The sequence below is a fragment of the Zophobas morio genome, unplaced genomic scaffold (genome assembly GCF_036711695.1).
Source record: "Zophobas morio isolate AGI-343-1 ecotype UQ-CSIRO unplaced genomic scaffold, CSIRO_AGI_Zmor_V1 ptg000022l, whole genome shotgun sequence".
In the NCBI taxonomy this organism is placed as follows: Eukaryota; Metazoa; Arthropoda; class Insecta; order Coleoptera; family Tenebrionidae; genus Zophobas; species Zophobas morio.
In genome coordinates, this window is record NW_026972127.1 from 747,366 (window position 1) to 767,270 (window position 19,905).

Consider the following 19,905-nt stretch of genomic DNA (forward strand, 5'->3'; position numbering starts at 1 on the left):
GTATAAACAAATCTAAAAAATATAATACATTGATAAATTACAGCCACATTTTAGATACGATTTATTCGGCAAAATTTTGAGCTGACGTCATCAATTTTTTGGAGGGGATAAGTAAATATATTTTGATTAAAAATTTGTCAGGCTTATCATAACTTTAAAATATTTGCAAGATTTCAAAGCATTCGGTTTTGCAGATTCAAAATTAAATTGCAAAATGTTGTTTTGTATCCATCGACCCACTACTTTCGCAGATTATCTGTCTAATAAAAATCCGGGACGGCAGACAGACGGACAGACAGACAGACAGATGGAAACGGGAGACCTATTCCTTCGTACTGTAGGAGTCATGAAACGTCGAGAAAACGTAAAAGTAGAGAGTTGGCCGACGGACTCGATTACAATACTTCCTTCATTTACGCTCGGGAAGTCAAAAATACTCCTAATAATTTTTTAAAAAACGAGACAAAAAGCCCCGACAAAAAGGTTGATCAAAGAAACGACAAAAAAGAACAAACAAAAAAACGGTAAACAAAAGGGCCATAAAAAGTCACAAAAAAGACAAGAAAAATTACAACAAAGAAAGAGTAAAACTGGTAACAAAAAAAGCGATAAAAATATAATTACGCTGATAACTTACACATGAAAATGTTGAAGGAGGTAAACAAAAAAAAAACTACAATTTTGCCATATATGCGACAACCCCCAACTGGAGACCCAAACTGTCTTTTTGTAAGATGATGAAACCGTCTCGAGCCCCAACTGTCTTTTTTAAGAAAGTCAAAAGTTCTTCGGGAGTCCCCAGTGTTTTTTTTTAAGAATGTCACACCCCGCCTCAACTGCTCCTACTGTCATTCTTTCTGTGTTTTTTTAAGAAGATGAAACCTTCTGGGGGTCCCAACTGACTTTTTAAGAAAGTGAAACCTTCTCGGGGCCCCAAACTGTCTTTTTTTAAGGAGATGATGAAACCTTCTCTGAGGCCGCGACTGTCTTGTTTTAAGAAGATGAAAACTTCTCGGGGTTCCAATCTGTTTTATTTTAAGAAAGGGAAACATTCTCCAGGACCCCAACCGTCTTTCTTTTAAGAAAATGAAACATTCTCTGGGGCCCCAACTGTCCCAACTGGCTTTTTTTAAGAATGTGAAGCCTTGGGTGCCCCCAACTGTCTTTTTTTTGAAAAATATGAAATCTCGAGAGCTTCAACTATCTTTTTTTTTAAGAAGATGAAACGTTATCGGAAGTCCCAACCGTCTTTTCTTTAAAGAAAGTGAAACCTTCTCGGGGACCCAACTGTGTATTTTTAAAGATGAAATCCCAATCTGTTTTATTTTAAGAAAATGAAACCTTCTCGGGGGTCCCAAATGGGTTTTTTTGTTTTTCTTTTTAGGAAAGTAAAACTTTCTCGGGGGTCCCAACTGTATTTTTTTAAGAAGATGAGACCTTAAGTCTAGACGTCCGTAACTGTCTTATTTTTAAGAATGTGAAACCTTCTCGAGGGTCCCAAACGTTTGTTTTTTAAGAAGATAAAACCTTCTTGGGGGTCCCAACTGGATTTATTTTTTAAATGTGATACATCTGATGCCCCAACTATCTTTTCTTTAAGAACATGAATCTTACTCGGACCTCGCAACTGTTTTTTTTTTAAGAAGATGAAACCTTCTCGGGGATCCCAATCTGTTTTTTTTTTTAAGAAAGTGAAACCTTCTCCAGGGCCCCAACTGTCTTTCTTTAAAAAAATGAAACCTTCTCGGGGGTCCCAACTGGCTTTTTTTAAGAAAATGAAACCTTCTCGGGGGTCCCAACTGGCTTTCTTTAAGAATGTGAAACCTTCTCGAGGGCCACAAACGTTTGTTTTTTAAGAAGATAAAACCTTCTTGGGGGTCCCACGTAGATTTTTTTTTAAATGTGATACATCGCCTGCCCTATCTTTTTTTTAAGAACATGAATCTTATTCGGATCTCCCAACTGTTTTTTTTTTTTTTTTTAAGAAGATGAGCCCTTCTCGGGGGCCCTAAATGTATTTTTTTAAGAAGATGAAACCTTAATTCTGAGGGTCCGTAACTGTCTTTTTTTTATGAAGATGAAACCTTCTCGAAGGCCCCAAACGTTTGTTTTTTAAGAAGATAAAACTATCTTTACTTTAAGAACATGAAACTTACTCGGAGGTACCAACTGTTTTTTTTTTTAAGAAGATGATGAAACCTTCTCAGGTTTTTTTTTTAGGAAAGTGAAACCTTCTTGGGGCCGCAAATGTCGTTTTTAGAGAAGATGAACCTTTCTCGGGGGCCCTAACTGTATTTTTTTAAGAAGATGAAACCTTAATTCTAAGGGTCCGTAACTGTCTTTTTTTTAAGAAGATGAAACTTTCTCGGGGGTCCCAACTGTCTTTCTTTTAACAAAATGAAACTTTCTCGGGGGTCCCAAACTGGCTTTTTTTAAGAATATGAAACCTTCTCGGGGGCCCCAACCGTCTTTTTTTTAAGAAGATAAAACCTTCTCGGGGGCCCCAACCGTCTTTTTTTTAAGAAGGTAGAACCTTCTCAGGGGTCGCAACTGGCTTTTTTAACAATGTGAAATCTCAGGGGCCCCAATTGTCTTTTTTTGAAAAATGTGAAATCTCGAGTGCTCCAACTATCTTTAACTATCTTTTTTTTAAGAACATGAAACGTTATCGGGGGCCCCAACAGTCTTTTTTTTAAGAAGATAAAACCTTCTCGGGGGTCCCAACTGGCTTTTTTTATGAAGATGAAACTTTCTCAGGGGTCCCAACTGTATTTCTTTTAACAAAATGAAACCTTCTCGGGGATCCCAACTGGCTTTTTTAAGAAGATAAAGCCTGCTCGGGGATCCCAAACTGGCTTTTTTAAGAATATGAAACCTTATCGGGGGCTCCAACCGTCTTATTTTTAAGAAGATAAAACCTTCTCGGGGGCCCCAACCGTCTTTTTTTAAGAAGGTAAAACCTTCTCAAGGGTGGCAACTGGCTTTTTTAAGAATGTGAAACCTTCTCGGGGGCTCCAAATGTTTTTTTTTAATAAGATAAAATCTTTTCTGGGGCCCCAACTGTCTTTTTTAAGAAGATGATGGAACTTTCTCGGGGGTCATAACTTTTTTTTTTTTAGGAAAGTGAAACCTTCTCGGGGGCCGCGAATATCGTTTTTTAAGAAGCTGAAACCTTAATTGTAGGGGACCGTAACTGTCTTTTTTTAAGAAGATGAAACCTTCTGGGGAGTCCCAACTGGCTTTTATTAAGAATGTGAAACATTTTCGAGGGCCCCAAACGTTTGTTGTTTAAGAAGATAAAACCTTCTCGGGGTCCCAACTGGCTTTTTTTTTAAATGTGATGCCTCGGGTGCCCCAACTATCTTTTCTTTAAAAACATGAAACTTACTCGGAGGTTCCAACTGTCTTTTTTTTAAGAAGATGAAACTTTCTCGGGGGTCCCAACTGTCTTTCTTTTAACAAAATGAAACCTTCTCAGGGGTCCCAACTGTCTTTTTTAAGAAGATAAAACCTTCTCGGGGGTCCCAAACTGGCTTTTTTTAAGAATATGAAACCTTCTCGGGGGCCCCAACCGTCTTTTTTTTAAGAAGATAATACCTTCTCGGGGGCCCGAACCGTCTTTTTTTTAAGAATGCGAAACCTTCTCGGGGGTCCCAACTGGCTTTTTTTAAGAATGTGAAACCTTCTCGAGGGCCCCAAACGTTTGTTTTTTAAGAAGATAAAACCTTCTCGGGGTCCCAGCTGGCTCTTTTTTTAAATGTGATGCCTCGGATGCCCCAACTATCTTTTCTTTAAGAACATGAAACTTACTCGGAGGTCCCAACTGTTTTTTTTTTAAGAAGATGAAACCTTCTCGGGGATCCCAATCTATTTTTTTTTTAAGAAAGTGAAACCTTCTCCAGGGCCACAACCGTCTTTCTTTTAAAAAAATGAAACTTTCTATGGGGCCCCAACTGTCCTTTTAAGAAAATGATGAAACCTTCTAGGGGGTCCTAACTGTTTTTTTTTTTAGGAAAGTGAAACCTTTTTGGGGCCGCGAATGTCGTTTTTTAAAAAGATGAACCCCTTCTCGGGGGCCATATCTGTATTTTTTTAAGAAGATGATACCTTAATTCTAGGGATCCGTAACTGTCTTTTTTTTAAGAAGATGAAACTTCCTCGGGAGTCCCAACTGTCTTTCTTTTAAGAAAATGAAACCTTCTCGGGGGTCCCAACTGGTTTTTTTTAAGAATGTGAAACCTTCTCTAGGGCCCCAATTGTCTTTTTTTAAGAAGATGATAAAACCTTCTCGGGGGTCATAACTTTTTTTTTAGGGAAGTGAAACCTTCTCGGGGGCCTCAACTGTATTTTTTTAAGAAGATGAAACCTTAATTCTAGGGGACTGTAACTGTCTATTTTTTAAGAAGATGAAACCTTCTCAGGGGTCCCAAATGTCTTTTTTTTAAGAAAATAAAACCTTCTCAGGGGTTCCAACTGGCTCTTTTTAAGAATGTGAAACCTTCTCGGGGGCCCCAACGGTCTTTTTTTTAAGAAGATAAAACTTTCTCGGGGGTCCCAACTGGCTTTTGTTTTAAATGTGATACATCGGGTGCCCCAACTATCTTTTCTTTAAGAACATGAAACTTACTCGGAGGTCCCAACTGGTTTTTTTTAGAAAATAAAACCTTCTCGGGGATCTGTTTTTTTTTTTTTTTTAAGAAAGTGAAACCTTCTCCAGGGCTCCAACCGTCTTTCTTTTAAAAAAATGAAACCTTCTATGGGGCCCCAACTGTCTTTTTTTAGAAGATGATGAAACCTTCTCGGGGGTCCTAACTGTTTTTTTTTTTTTAGGAAAGTGAAAACTTCTTGGGGCCGCGAATGTCATTTTTCAAGAAAATGAACCCTTCTCGTGGGCCCTAACTGTATTTTTCTAACAAGATAAAACCTCCTCGGGGCTTCTAACTGTTTTTTTTTTTTTACGAAAGTGAAAACTTCTTGGGGCCGCGAATGTCGTTTTTCAAGAAAATGAACCCTTCTCGGAGGCCCTAACTGTATTTTTTTAAGAAGATGAAACCTTAATTCTATGGGTCCGTAACTGTCTTTTTTTTAAGAAGATGAAACCTTCTCGGGAGCCCCCAACTGTTTTTTTTTTAACAAGATGAAACTTCCTCGGGGGTCCCAACTGTCTTTCTTTTAACAAAATGAAACCTTCTCGGGCGTCCCAGCTGGCTTTTTTAAGAATGTGAAACCTTCTCGGGGGCACCAACCGTCTTTTTTTTAAGAAGATAAAACCTTCTCGGGGACCCCCAACCGTCTTTTTTTTAAGAAGGTAAAACCTTCTCAGGGGTCGCAACTGGCTTTTTTTAAGAATGTGAAACCTTGTCGGGGGCTCCAAATGTTTTGTTTTTTAAGAAGATAAAACCTTCTCTGGGGCCCCAACTGTGTTTTTTTAAGAAGATGATGAAATCTTCTTGGGGGCCCAACTGTTTCTTTTTTAGGAAAGTGAAACCTTTTCGGGGGCCGCGAATGTCGTTTTTTAAGAAGATGAACTCTTTTCAGCGGCCTCAACTGTACTTTTTTAAGAAGATGAAACCTTAATTCTAGGGGACCGTAACTGTTTTTTTTTTAAGAAGATAAATCCTTCCAACTATCTTTTCTTTAAGAACATGAAACTTACTCGGAGGTCCCAACTGTTTTTTTTTTTTTAAGAAGATGAAACCTTCTCGGGGATCCCAATCCGTTTTTTTTTTTTTTTAAGAAAGTGAAACCTTCTCCAGGGCTCCAACCGTCTTTCTTTTAAAAAAATGAAACCTTCTATGGGGCCCCAACAGTCCTTTTTAAGAAGATGATGAAACCTTCTCGGGGGCCCTAACTGTTTTTTTTTTTTTAGATAAAAACTTCTCAGGGGTCCCAACTTAGTTTTTTTTAAGAATGTGAAACCTTCTCGGGGGCTCCAACCGTTTTTTTAAGAAGATAAAACCTTCTCGGATGTCCCAACTGACTTTTTTTTTTAAATGTGATACATCGGGTGCCCCAACTATCTTTTCTTTAAGAACCTTAAACTTACTCGGGGGTCCCAACTGTTTTTATTTAAGAAGATGCAACCTTCTCGGGGGTCCAAACTGTCTCGGGGACTCTTTGTGTCTTTGTTTTTAAAGAATGTGAAATTATCTCGAGGACCCCTTGTCTCTTTCTCTTTAAGAATGTGCAACAATTTTGAGGGCCCCAGATGCCTTTGTTTTTAAAGAATCTGAACCAATCACGAGGAACCTTTGTATCTTCGTTTTTAATTCGAAATTATTATTCGTCAAATGGATCCTATTATAATAAAAAAATAAGTCCTTAATTATTAAAAGACTAGGTTCAACGTGTACATTGACTGGAATAACTTGCATAAAACTCTAGAACTATTATACATCGTCTTTATCACATTTTTTTTTCACTGTCTAAGTTCTGTGCATCTACAGTATAAAGTTTAAATTGAAATCAGCTCTGGAACTGACATTTACTCAAAAATTCGACTGGCACCCAACGTATGTATGTTTCGACGTAGAACCACGTAATTAAAATTTTACAGTTCATAGCTTCAGATTTAATTGTTTGGAATGTACTCGTATTTAGCGGGTTTGACGTCAAACCTACCCACTACATCCGGATAAATTCAGCCAACATCACCAGCCATAACTAAAGGTTTAATAAGATTATCATTTTTAGAGACACGTTCTAGATGTCATTTTGAAATCAGTGACGCCAATAAAAGTGCGTTACTCATAGTCATCGTCAAATCAGAATATTCTCGATCAATCAATATTCAAGTGGTTTTTTTCCTATATTAATTGTAGTTATGCAACCAGTATTACACCAAAGAATATGACTTCCGTCGGAATTGCAAAAATTATAATTATATTGCTACAGGGTAAGAATAGAAGATAAATAAGGGACAACAAGGCCCGTAGTTCGGGCCCTGAGCCGTTTTACGTTTTTTAATTTGGCGCGCGTTACGTCAGCGTGTTTACTTTTCTAGGGATTTTACATAACCTTGTGTCATGTGAGCACACCTGACTGTCAGTGTCAAAGTACACAAGATGTACTTTATAAATAATCGTTCTCTCGTGGCGTTAGTTAATAATTAACGTAGAAAAATGTGTTTACGCAATCTAGCCTCTCACCACTCTTAGCGAAAATGTTGATCAGTTTTAGAATAAATTCGACTTGACAGAAGTGCGGTACGCAGGGGATGTCACAATGGTGGAATCGCCACCCCCAGAATTCATCAAAACCATCGAATGGGACATGATGGACAAGAGCAAGTTCTTCCCTTTATCAATGTTAAGCTCGTTTTCAGTTCGCTGCGCCCTGTACCCTCTAACCTTGATAAAAACAAGGTTACAGATTCAGAAACGTAATGACATTTACACTGGTAAGTGTCCATCCCTGCACTCGCTTCCCAATAAAATACAGTTTTTAAGGTATGTTTGATGCTTATGGAAAAATTTACAGATATGAAGGTTTAGCTGGGCTGTATCGGGGCTTTTGGGTGTCCTCGGTGCAAATAATAAGCGGTATGCACCATTTTGCGTGTCGATTTTGTGTGAACGTCCGTGTTTGCAGGGGTTTTCTACATCTCGGTGTACGAGGGCGTGCGCCACTGGCTGGCCCAGCGCAACATCGACTCCCGCGTGCGCGCCCTCATCGCCGGGGGCAGCGCCTCCATGGTCGGCCAGACCATCATAGTCCCATTCGACGTGCTCAGCCAGCACCTGATGATGATGGGGGTGCACGGCGGCGGCGACAAGCTCGCAGTCGGCACGCTCGGCCTGTCCATCAAGCCCGGCTCCAGCAAGCTGGCGGTGACCGTGGAGATCGCCCGCGAGATTTTCCGGCGCGACGGCGTCTCGGGCTTCTACCGGGGCTACATGGCCAGCCTCGCCGCGTACGTCCCGAATTCGGCCCTGTGGTGGGGATTTTATCATTTTTATCAAGGTTGTACTTGTTTGGCCACTTTATTTATTACTGAGCAAATATTGCAGACGAGCTTCACGCGATCATGCCGTCCTGGGTGTCGCACTTGTTTATTCAGACGATGGCGGGGACGCTGGGGGGCTTCACGACCACCATCATCACGAACCCGCTGGACGTGGTGAGGGCGCGCCTCCAGGTGCAGCGGCTGCAGTCGATGGGGAGTGCTTTTAGGGACTTGTGGGCTGAGGAAGGTGTCAGGATGTTTTCGAAGGGTTTAAGTGCCAGACTTATTCAATCTGCCACCTTTAGTTTTAGCATTATTCTCGGGTATGAAACGATTAAGCGGGTGTCTGTCAACGACGAGTATAAAAAATATGTACGTTGGTGATATAGTTGTGTAGTTGAAATTTTATTTCTTGTTAAATACGTCAGAGATTATTTTAGTTGATGTAAATGTTTAATTTATATATTTATATGTTTTAAAGTAAGTTGGATTTTATTAGTTGATTATGGGGGGCATTTGTGTTCGGAAGGGCGGTGCGCGGAACGCCCTGAGTACCTCTGGGAGTCCCTTGTATTTTTTATGCCAGAAACAAACGAAATGGGTCAATAAATACCAAAGAACTTTTAAGTTTATTTCATTCAAATCCTATAACAAACACACAGATTATTAAATGTGGTTACATCATAATAAAGTTGGCAACAAGAATAATTTTGCACCACAGTAATTAGGTTGGTAACGCAGTTCAAGGTCTTTCAACCAATTTGACAGTTTGAACGAGATCTGGTTGGTAACACTGGTAGCATTGCCAAAGAAAGCGACATACTTAGTCTTTGAGTATGGGTTAATAAGGATTTTGTTTAGAAGTCGAATTTCAGATAAATTGGAAAATGTTTAATTTTTCACCAAATTTTTCCGTAAGACCAAAATTTTCCGATTTATCTCACTTAAACGAACTCCGATTTGTTTGAAAATTCCTCTCTTCTCTAATTCGAACCTCCTGGACAAGAATCTGGTGTCAAAAAAATTGTAGGACGGCTCCTGATAATTAGCCCCGCCCACCCACCCTGTCTCCTTTTCAGTGATGGATTTTATCCGATCGGAATGAAATAAATGATCTTATACTGCACAGAAATTAAACTAGTGGTTAAAATGAGGAGAGGGGGGTGGTAGGTATTTGCTGTAGCCCCTAGAAATACATAGTACCGGCATCCATTGTTGTACGAGTGGACCAAATGCAGTTGGTAACGCAAAAAATTCCCCTGGTTTGGAACCAAATTGTGTCAGCAGAGAGTTGACAGCGCGTAAACAACTGTTGTCACGTGGTCTTTTTGTTTAAAGTCAATTAAATGTCAATTAATATAACTAATAATAATTATTAAATAAGATGTTATTGATTAAATTTTATATTTTATTCAAATTAAAAATCCATATTTTGTATATAAACTACAAACTTTAAATCCAACATAAAACCATTTTAAATTTCGCGGTCTGTCAAATGTGTTAATAAATTTTGTTTTTGTTAAGTTTCCGCCAGGTTTGCTGCACGGTGACGGTACATGTATTTCTAGGGGCTGTAGTATTTGCTAAGATAAGAATGATTTTGGCAAATAACATACCTTCCAAGAAAATAAAGGGCGGGTGGGTGGGGCTAGTACAAATTCAGTAAGACTGATTTTGGCAAATGACATATCTTCTAAGAAAATAGAGGGTGGGTGGGTGGGGCTAGGACTTTCTAAGATAAGACTGATTTTAAGAAAAAAAGTTACGATTAGCGCGTTTTTTTTACTTTTTCACATCTTAAATTCTAAAGTTGGTTTCCACTCGCGTTCGACAGAAGAACATAATAGCCCCGCCCATCCACCCTGTCTCCTTTTCAGTGATTGATTTTATCCAAATTGAATGAAATGAATGATCCTATACTGAACAGAAACAAAATAGTCGTTAGAATGAGAAAGAGGCGTGCTGGGCGGGGCTAGTACTTGCCAAGAGAAGACTGATTTTTGGCAAATAACATACCTTCCAAGAAAATACAGGGCGGGTGGGCGGGGCTAGTATTTGATAAAATAAGACTGATTTTGGCAAATCACATACCTTCCAAGAACATAGAGGGCGGGTGGGCGGGGCTAGTATTTGACAAGAAATATTGATGTTGGTAAATGACATACCTTCCAAGACAACAGAGAGCGGGTGGGTGGGGCTAGTATTTGAGTGGATAAGATTGATTTTAGCATTTTTGTCATTTTCGATCATTTTTCAGTTGCTTCCGAAAATTAGTTGAAGACATTTTCTTCTAGATTTCGATATCCAGAAGTCATTTTCGACTTCGTTTCTTTTGAAATTCCCACCGTTTTTGCAAAATCGCTAATTGAAATACAGCAATTTTTACAGTTCCGTCAAAATAGCTCGCTGTAAAAATTTTGAAAATAAAAAACAAAATTATTATTAGGTATGTTTTGTTTCACAAAACACAATTGTTTCAGTAATGTGCTTTATAGTTTTTATATATTATTTACTGAAATGTTTAAAATTTGCATATTTGGAACAATAGAGGAGTCAAAACAGGTCAGGTTACGTAAGGTCAAGTCAGGTCAGGTGCATGAAATAAGCAATAAATTCTATAGCAAGTAGTATAAGAAAAAAAATACAATCAGCGCTTTTTTCTACTTTTTTCACATCCTGGATTCTATTATGTATTATTAGTTTCCACTCCCATTGGACAGAAGAACATAATTAGCCCCGCCCACCCGCCCTGTCTCCTTTTTAGTGATTGATTTGATCCAAATTGAATGAAATGAATGATCTTATACTGAACAGAAACAAAATTAGTCGTTAGAGTGAGAATTGGGCGTGCTGGGCGGGGCTAGTACTTGCTAAGATAAATCTGATTTTGGCAAATGACATACTCTCTAAGAAAATAGAGGGCGGATGGGTGGGGCTAGTACTTTGTATGGTAAGGCTGATTTTACCAAAAAGTTACGATTAGTGCTTTTTTTTAATTTTCACATCTTAGATCCTAAAGTTGGTTTCCATTCCCACTCGACAGAAGAACATAATTAGCCCCACCCACCCACCCTGTCTCCTTTTCAATGATTGATTTTCTTCAAATTGAATGAAATGATTGATTTTATACTGAACAGAAACAAAATAGTCATTAGAATGAGAAGGAGGCGTGCTGGGCGGGGCTAGTACTTAGTAAGGTAAGACTGATTTTGGCAAATGATATACTCTGTAAGAAAATAGAGGGTGGGTGGGCGGGGCTAGTATTTGATAAGATAAGACTGATTTTGGCACTTTTGATATTTTCGACCAATTTTCAACTATCTCCAAAAATTAGTTGTAGACATTTTCTTGTAGATTTCGTTATCTCTCAGAAGTCGACTTTTCGTTCCTCGATTTGAAATTTTTTTATTTGCAGTGTTTCTTAATTTTTGAGTTTTTTAATTATTCATTTTTTCAATTTTACGCTTTTTGGGTTATTGATTTTTAGTTTTTCAATTTGTAGATTTTTCGATGTGTCGATTTTTAATTTTTTTATTTTTCGACGTTCCAATGTTTTCAGTGTTTCGATTTTACAATTTTTTATTTTCTTAATTTTTAATTTTTGCAATTTGATTGCCCAATTTCCCGATATTTCAGTTTTTATTTTTTTAGATTTGCAAGTTTTTCTAGTTATTAATTTAAACATTTTTAATTTTGCAAGTTTTAATAATTTTTTTTAGATATTTAAATTTTTCCTTTTTATCAATTTTTAGATTTTACAGATCTGTGATTTGCGTTTCCCGAATTCTCAGTTTTTGTTTTCTTCAATTTGTCGATATGCAATTTTTGTGGCGTTCAATTTTCCACGCTTCGATTTTCCAATTTTTCGTTTTCTTATTTTTTTTTTATTTTGATTGCTCAATTTCTGGATTTTTCGATTCATATTTTTTTATGAACTCAAAATGTTTAAATTTTTCGATTTTGAAATTTTTATTTGTCATAATGTTTTATTTAATCATTACATTTTTCGATTTTACAATTTATTTTCTTAATTTTTAATTTTTGCATTTTGATTGCCCAATTTCCCAATTTTTCAGTTTTTCTTTTTTTAGATTTGCAAGTTTCTCTAGTTATTAATTTAAACATTTTTAATTTTGCGAGTTTTAATTATTTTTTGTTTTCCAATTTATAATTATTTCTTTTTTCCATATTAAAAAATTTAGATGTTATTTTTTTGGATATTTAAATTTTTCCTTTTTATCAATTTTTAGATTTTACAGATCTGTGATTTCCGTTTTCCCGATTTCTCAGTTTTTCGTTTCTTCAATTTGTTGATATGCAATTTTTGTGGCGTTCAATTTTCCACGCTTCGATTTTCCAATTTTTCGTTTTCGTAATTTTTTTAATTTCGATCGCTCAATTTCTGGATTTTTCGATTCATATTGTTTTTATGAATTCAAAATGTTTCAATTTTTCGATTTTGAAATTTTCGTTTGTCCCAATGTTTTATTTAATCATTACATTTTTCGATATTACAATTTTTCAATATTGTATTATTTTTTTGATTTTCAACTTTAATTTTTTTTATTTTGTTTGCCCAATTTTTCCACTTATCAGCTTAAAAATTTTTAATTTCTCGATTTATTTTCCCAATTTTCAATTATACCATTTTTCGATTTTACAACTTTTGGATATTTTATTGGTGAATGCCACTGGACAAATTTCAAACAATTCTGTCATTTTATTGGTTAACAATTTTCGAGTTGCATTGTCAAAATAATTTGCCGTTTTATCGGCTGTGGAAGGAACTATATCAAAAACAACTTCAAAGTCTTAATATACGAAAAATTTTTGGAAAATGTGTTCCCATTTTTCTTGGTTTCAAACGGAATAATGTGATTCACAATATACCAAAAATTCTCTAGAAAACTGTCTTCCTTCCGTTTGAGTAAGGACTGTTTCAACACGTTTTTTGGAAATTTGTTTCCCATTTTATTCCATTACTTCAAGATTTTATTATAAAAAATGACTTCAGATTTGTATCAACGAGGAATTCCCTATGTGATTGTCCCTTTTACCACTAAAATAGAGCTCACCCTCACTTTTTTTGAAAATTTTTGGAAAAAATCCCTTTTTTGAATTTTCTAGGCAATAGAGAAGAGCTAAAATAATTCCAAATTCGTAATCTATAGAGAATAATACTTTGTAATCCAGCACTTCCTTCCCTTCGAACTAAACTCATTTTCAAATTTTGTTAATATTTTTCCATTTTATCGACTTCTTGACCAACTATATCAAAAACAATTTCAGACTCTTCATGTAGGAAAATTTCTTTCAAAAATTTTTCGAAAATGTGTTCCTATCCTTCTCGGTTTCAAACGGAATAGCAAAAGTAATTTCAGATTCACAATACGCAAAAAATTCTCTATAAAATCGTTTTTTTCCGTTTGAGTAGGGTCTGTTTTAGAGAGTTTTTTGGAAAATTTTTGGGAACTATTTTCCTATTTTACTCCATTACTTCAAGAATTATTGTAAACATTACTTCACAATCGCAATTAGCGACGACTTCTCTACGTGGTGGTCCCTTTTTCAACTGGAATAAACCAATTTTTTTTTTTTTGAAAATTTTTGGAAACTTGAATTTTGAAGAAAATACAGCTAAAACGATTCTAGATTTGTAATCTGTGGAAAAAACTTTGTAATCCAGCCCTTTCTTCCCTTTGAGTGAAACTCATTTTCACATTTTTTGGAAATTTTTTGAAAATATTTTTCCATTTTATCGACTACGTAGCGAACTACATCAAAAATAATTTCAGATTTACTATTGGAAAATTTCATTGAAAAATTTTTGGAAAACGTATTCTCATTTTTTCGGTTTCAAGGGGGAATAGCAAAAGTACTGTCAAATTCACAATACACAAAAAATCCATTCTCCATAAAACCATTTTTTCCCTGTTTGAAGCAGGGGCTGTTTTAGAATGTTTTTTGGAAAATTTTTGGAAATTAATTTCGTATTTTATTCGGTCACTTCAAGAATTATTGTAAGAACGACTTCACAGTCGCAATTAATGACGAATTTTCTACGTGGTAGTCCCTTTTACCACTGAAATAGACCCTACATAAATTTTTTTGAAAATTTTTGGAGGAATTGGAGTAATCTGTTGAGAATACTTTGTAATGAAAATGTAATCCAGCATTTATTTCCCTTCGAGTAAAATCTATTTTAACATTTTTTTAGAAATTTTGAGCAGAGGATGTTTCAACACGTAAAAAAATTCCTTTTTTGATGTTTTTAAGAAACAAAGCTAAAATGATTCTAAATTCGTCATCTATAGAAAATAGTTATTTTGTAATCTAGCACTTTCTACCCATCGAGTGAAACTCATTTTCACATTTTTTGGAAAATTTTTTCAAAATATTTTTCCGTTTTATCAGCTACGTAACAAACTATGTGTATCAAAAACAACTTCAGACGCTTAATATACGAAAAATTCTTGAGTAGATCGCCATCTTTCTCTCTGATAAGCTTATCATATCTTTCCAAATTTTCGGAAAATGTGTCAAAATTTTTGGAAAATGTGTCCCCATTTTGCTCGGTTTCAAACGGCGTAACAAAAATAATTCCCGACTCACAATATACAACAAATTCTTTATAAAATCTTCTTTTTCCCGTTTGAGCAGGGGCTGTCTTAACACGTTTTTTGGAAAAATGTTTGAAATTACTTTCCTATTTTACTCGATCACTTCAAGAATTCTTACAAAAACGACTTTACATTCGCAATTAACGACAAATTCTCTATGTGGTGATCCTTTTTCCACTAGAATAGAGTACGTCTTAATTTTTTTTTTTTTAATTTTGGGGAAAAAAATCCCTTTTTTGAATTTTGTAAGAAATAGTGCTAAAATGATTCTAAATTCGTCATCTGTGGAGAATAGTTATTTTGTAATCTAGCACTTTCTTTCCATCGAGTGAAACTCATTTTCACATTTTTTGGAAATTTTTTTCAAAATATTTTTCCGTTTTATCAGCTACGTAACAGACTATGTGTATGAAAAACAACATCAGACTCTTAATATACGAAAAATTCTTGAGTAGATCGCCATCTTTCTCTCTGATAAACTTTATCATATCTTTCCAAATTTTTGGAAAATGTTTCAAAATTTTTGGAAAATGTGTCCCCATTTTGCTTGGTTTCAAACGGCATAACAAAAATAATTCCAGACTCACAATATACAACAAATTCTTTATAAAACCGTCTTTCTCCCGTTTGAGCGGGGCTGTCTTAACACGTTTTTTGGAAAATTTTTTGAAATTACTTTCCTATTTTACTCGATCACTTCAAGAATTTTTACAAAAATGACTTCACATTCGCAATTAACGACAAATTCTCTATGTGGTGGTCTTTTTTCTACTAAAATAGTCCGCCTTAATTTTTTTTTTTTGAAAATTTTGTGGAAAAAATTCCTTTTTTGATGTTTTTAAGAAACAAAGCTAAGTGATTCTAAATTCGTCATCTATAGAAAATAGTTATTTTGTAATCTAGCACTTTCTTCCCATCGAGTGAAACTCATTTTCACATTTTTTGGAATTTTTTTTTCAAAATATTTTTCCGCTTTATCAGCTATGTAAGGAACTATCAAAAACAACTTTAGAGTCTTATTATACGAAAAATTCTTGACCAGATCGCTATCTTTCTCTCCAGTATCGAGCTCCTTTTAGCATATTTTTGAAAAATTTTTGGAAAATGTGTTCCCATTTTTCTCGGTTTCAAACGGCATAGCAAAAGTAATTCCAGATTCACAATATAAGTACAACAAATTCTCTATTAAATCGTTTTTTTTTTGTTTGAGCAAGGGCCGTTTTGACGTTTTTTTGAAAATTTTTGGAAATTATTTTCCTGTTTTACTCAGCTACTTCAAGAATTATGGTAAAAATGACTTGACATTCGCAACTAACGACAAATTCTGTATGTGGTGGTCTTTTTTCCACTAGAATAGAGTCCAACTTAACCTTTTTTTTGGAAAATTTTGCGGAAAACATTCCTTTTTTTAATTTTTTAAGAAATAGTGCTAAAATGATTCTAAATTCGTCATCTGTGGAGAATAGTTATTTTGTAATCTAGCACTTCTTCCCTCCGAGTGAAACTCATTGTCACTCTTTTTTTGGATTTTTTTTTCAAAATATTGTTCCGTTTTATCGGCTACAACGGCATAGCAAAAATAATTCCAGATTCACAATATAAGTACAATAAATTCTTTATTAAATCGTTTTTTTTTCGTTTGAGCAAGGGCCGTTCTAACACGTTTTTTTTTTAGAAAAATTTTGGAAATTATTTTGTTTTACTCAGCTACTTCAGGAATTATGGTAAAAATGACTTCACATTCGCAACCAAAGACAAATTCTGTATGTGGTGGTCTTTTTTCCACTAGAATAGAGTCCAACTTAACTTTTTTTTGCAAAATTTTGTGGAAAAAAATCCTTTTTTGAATTTTTTAAGAAATAGTGCTAAAATGATTCTAAATTCGTCATCTGTGGAGAATAGTATTTTGCAATCAAACACTTTCTTCCCTTAGAGTGAAACTCATTTTCACTCTTTTTTTTGGAAATTTTTCCGTTTTTTTCGGCTACAACGGCATAACAAAAATAATTCCAGATTCACAATATAAGTACAACAAATTCTCTATAAAATCGTCTTTTTTCATTTTGAGCAAGGGCCGTTTAACTCGTTCTTTTAGAAAATTTTTGGAAATTATTTTCCTGTTTTCCTCGGCTACTTCAAGAATTATGGTAAAAATGACTTCACATTCGCACTAACGAAAAATTCTGTATGTGGTGGTCTTATTTCCACTAGAATAGAGTCCAACTTAACTTTTTTTTGGAAAATTTTGTGGAAAAGTTCCTTTTTTGAATTTTTTAAGAAATAGTGCTAAAATGATTCTAAATTCGTCATCTGTGGAGAATAGTTATTTTGTAATCTAGCACTTTCTTTCCTTCGAGTGAAACTCATTTTCACATTTTTTGGAAATTTTTTTCAAAATATTTTTCCGTTTTTTCGGCTACAACGGCGTAACAAAAATAATTCCAGATTCACAAATATAAGTACAACAAATTCTCTATAAAACCGTCTTTTTTCCGTTTGAGCAAGGGCCGTTTTAACACGTTTTTTTAGAAAATTTTTGGAAATTATTTTCTTGTTTTACTCGGCTACTTCAAGAATTATGGTAAAAATGACTTCACATTCGCAACTAACGGCAAATTCTGTATGTGGTGGTCTTTTTTTCCACTAGAATAGAGTCCAACTTAACTTTTTTTTGGAAAACTTTGTGGAAAAAATTCCTTTTTTGAATTTTTTAAGAAATAGTGTTAAAATGATTATAAATTCGTCATCTGTGGAGAATAGTGATTTTGTAATCTAGCACTTTCTTCTCCTCGAGTGAAACTCATTTTCACATTTGTTGGAATTTTTTTTCATTTTAAAATTTTTCAATTTTTCAATTTTTTATTTTTTCAATTTTTATAACATTCCAGTTTAGTTTTCGCTTCTACAATTTTATATTTTCATTTTTTTGATCTTTCGTTCCTCGATTTGAAATTTTTTTATTTGCAATGTTTGTTAATTTTTGAATTCTTTAGTTATTCATGTTTTCAATTTTACACTTTTTGGGTTATTGATTTTTAGTTTTTCAATGTGTCGATTTTTAATTTTTTTATTTTTCGACGTTCCAATATTAGAATTTTTGTTTTATAATTTTCGCAGTTCCCAATTTTTAAATTTTTCGATTTTCATCTATAAAATTTTTCAATGTTTCGATTTTACAATTTATTTTCTTAATTTTTAATTTTTGCATTTTGATTGCCCAATTTCCCGATTTTTCAGTTTTTCTTTTTATAGATTTGCAAGTTTCTCTAGTTATAAACTTAAACATTTTTAATTTTGCGAGTTTTTTTTATTTTTTTGTTTTCCAATTTATAATTATTTCTTTTTTCCATATTAAAAAATTTAGATGTTATTTTTTTTAGATATTTAAATTTTTCCTTTTTATCAATTTTTAGATTTTACAGATCTGTGATTTGCGTTTCCCGATTTCTCAGTTTTTCGTTTCTTCAATTTGTCGATATGCAATTCTTGTGGTGTTCAATTTTCCACGCTTCGATTTTCCAATTTTTCGTTTTCTTAATTTTTTTTATTTTGATTGCTCAATTTCTGGATTTTTCGAATCATATTTTTTTTATGAATTCAAAATGTTCAAATTTTTCGATTTTGAAATTTTTATTTGTCCCAATGTTTTATTTAATCATTACATTTTTCGATTTTACAATTTTTAGATATTGTATTATTTTGAGATTTTCAACTTTAATTTTTTTATTTTGTTTGCCCAATTTTTCCACTCATCAGCTTAAAAATTTTGAATTTCCCGATTTATTTTACAATTTTCAATTATGCCATTTTTCGATTTTACAACTTTTGGATATTTTATTGGTGAATGCCATTGGACAAATTTAAACAATTCTGCCATTTTATTGGTTAAGAATTTTCGAGTTGGATTGTCAAAATGATTTTCCATTTTATCGGCTGCGTGAGGAACTATATCAAAAACAACTTTAAAGTCTTAATATACGAAACATTTTTGGAAAATGTGTTCCCATTTTTCTTGGTTTCAAACGGAATAGTAAAAGTGATTTCAGATTAACAATATACCAAATATTCTCTAGAAAACTGTCTTCTTTTCGTGTGAGTAAGGACTGTTTCAACACGTTTTTTGGAAAATTTTTGGAAATTTGTTTCCCATTTTACTCCATTACGTCAAGATTTTATTATAAAAAATGAGTTCAGATTTGTATCAACGAGAAATTCCCTATGTGATTGTCCCTTTTACCACTAATATAGAGCTCACTTTAACTTTTTTTGAAAATTTTTGGAAAACAATCCTTTTTTTTAATTTTTCAGGAAATAGAGAAGAGCTAAAATGATCCCAGAGATCTGTAGAGAATACTTTGTAATCCAGCACTTCCTTCCCTTCGAGTGAAACCCATTTTCACATTTTTTGGAAAATTTTTTCAAAATATTTTTCCGTTTTTTCCGCTACAACTACATAGCAAAAATAATTCCAAATTCACAATATAAGTACAACAAATCCTCCATAAAATCGTCTTTTTTCATTTTGAGCAAGGGCCGTTTTAACATGTTTTTTTTTTAAATTATTTTCCTATTTTACTCGATCACTTCAGGAATTATTGTAAAAATGACTTCAAATTTGTATTAACGAGAAATTCCCCACGTGATAGTCCCTTTTACCACTGGAATTGAACCTACCTTAATTTTTTTTTTAATTTTTGGAAAAATCTTTTGAATTTTGGAGGAAATAGAGTAATCTGTTAAGAATACTTTGTTATCCAAAATGTAGTCCACCATTGGCTTACCTTCGAGTAAAACCCATTTTAACAGTTTTTAGAATTTTTTTTGAAAATATTTTTGGATTTTTTCGCCTAGGCAAGGATCTGTATCAAAAATAGATTCAGATTCTTAGTTTACGAATAATTTTGGAAAATGGATTCCCATCTTTCTGCGTTAGTTCAAACGACACGACAAAAATTGCTTCAGATTCACAATATATAAAAAAAAAATCTCTGTAAAACCTGTTTTAACACGTTTTTTGAAAATGTTTGTAAATTATTTTCCTATTTTACTCCTTTGCTTTAAGAATTGTTGTAAAAATTTACTTAAGATTTGTATCAATGAGGAATTCCCTATGTGATAGGCTCTTTTACCACTGGAATTGAGCCCATCTTAACTTTTTTTTGAAAAATTTTTGGAAAATGTGTTCCTATTTTTCTCGGTTTCAAATGGAACAGCAAAAGCAATTTCAGATTCCAAAATACAAAAAATTCTTCCTCCCGTTTGAGCAGAGACTGTTTTAACACGTTTTTTGGAAAATTTTTGAAAATTATTTTCCCATTTTACTCCTTTGCTTCAAGAATT

At 34.0% G+C, this 19,905-nt stretch overlaps 1 protein-coding gene across 2 annotated transcripts; it reads left to right on the forward strand.

Annotated features, from left to right (window-relative positions):
* Positions 1 to 7,032: 7,032 nt before the first annotated feature.
* On the forward strand, positions 7,033 to 8,572 carry LOC135133449 (solute carrier family 25 member 44). Of its 2 annotated transcripts, none has more exons than XM_064061842.1 (4): positions 7,033 to 7,399; positions 7,449 to 7,541; positions 7,591 to 7,962; positions 8,010 to 8,572. In XM_064061842.1, exons 1-4 carry the CDS (start codon positions 7,225 to 7,227, stop codon positions 8,327 to 8,329), a joined length of 960 nt encoding a protein of 319 aa, XP_063917912.1. In that variant the 5' UTR covers positions 7,033 to 7,224; the 3' UTR covers positions 8,330 to 8,572. The 2 variants fall into 2 exon arrangements, with proteins under 2 accessions (XP_063917912.1, XP_063917913.1); XM_064061843.1 differs by having other exon boundaries at positions 7,310 to 7,399; positions 7,441 to 7,541.
* The last annotated feature ends 11,333 nt before the right edge of the window (positions 8,573 to 19,905 follow it).

Bases quoted from the DNA above. Each gene is read 5' to 3' on its own strand.
- LOC135133449 (XM_064061842.1), top strand. From the start codon at position 7,225: ATGGTGGAATCGCCACCCCCAGAATTCATCAAAACCATCGAATGGGAC. The intron at 7,542-7,590 runs GTATGCACCATT...CCGTGTTTGCAG, and splicing joins CTCGGTGCAAATAATAAGCG to GGGTTTTCTACATCTCGGTG. The intron at 7,963-8,009 runs GTTGTACTTGTT...CAAATATTGCAG, and splicing joins ATTTTATCATTTTTATCAAG to ACGAGCTTCACGCGATCATG.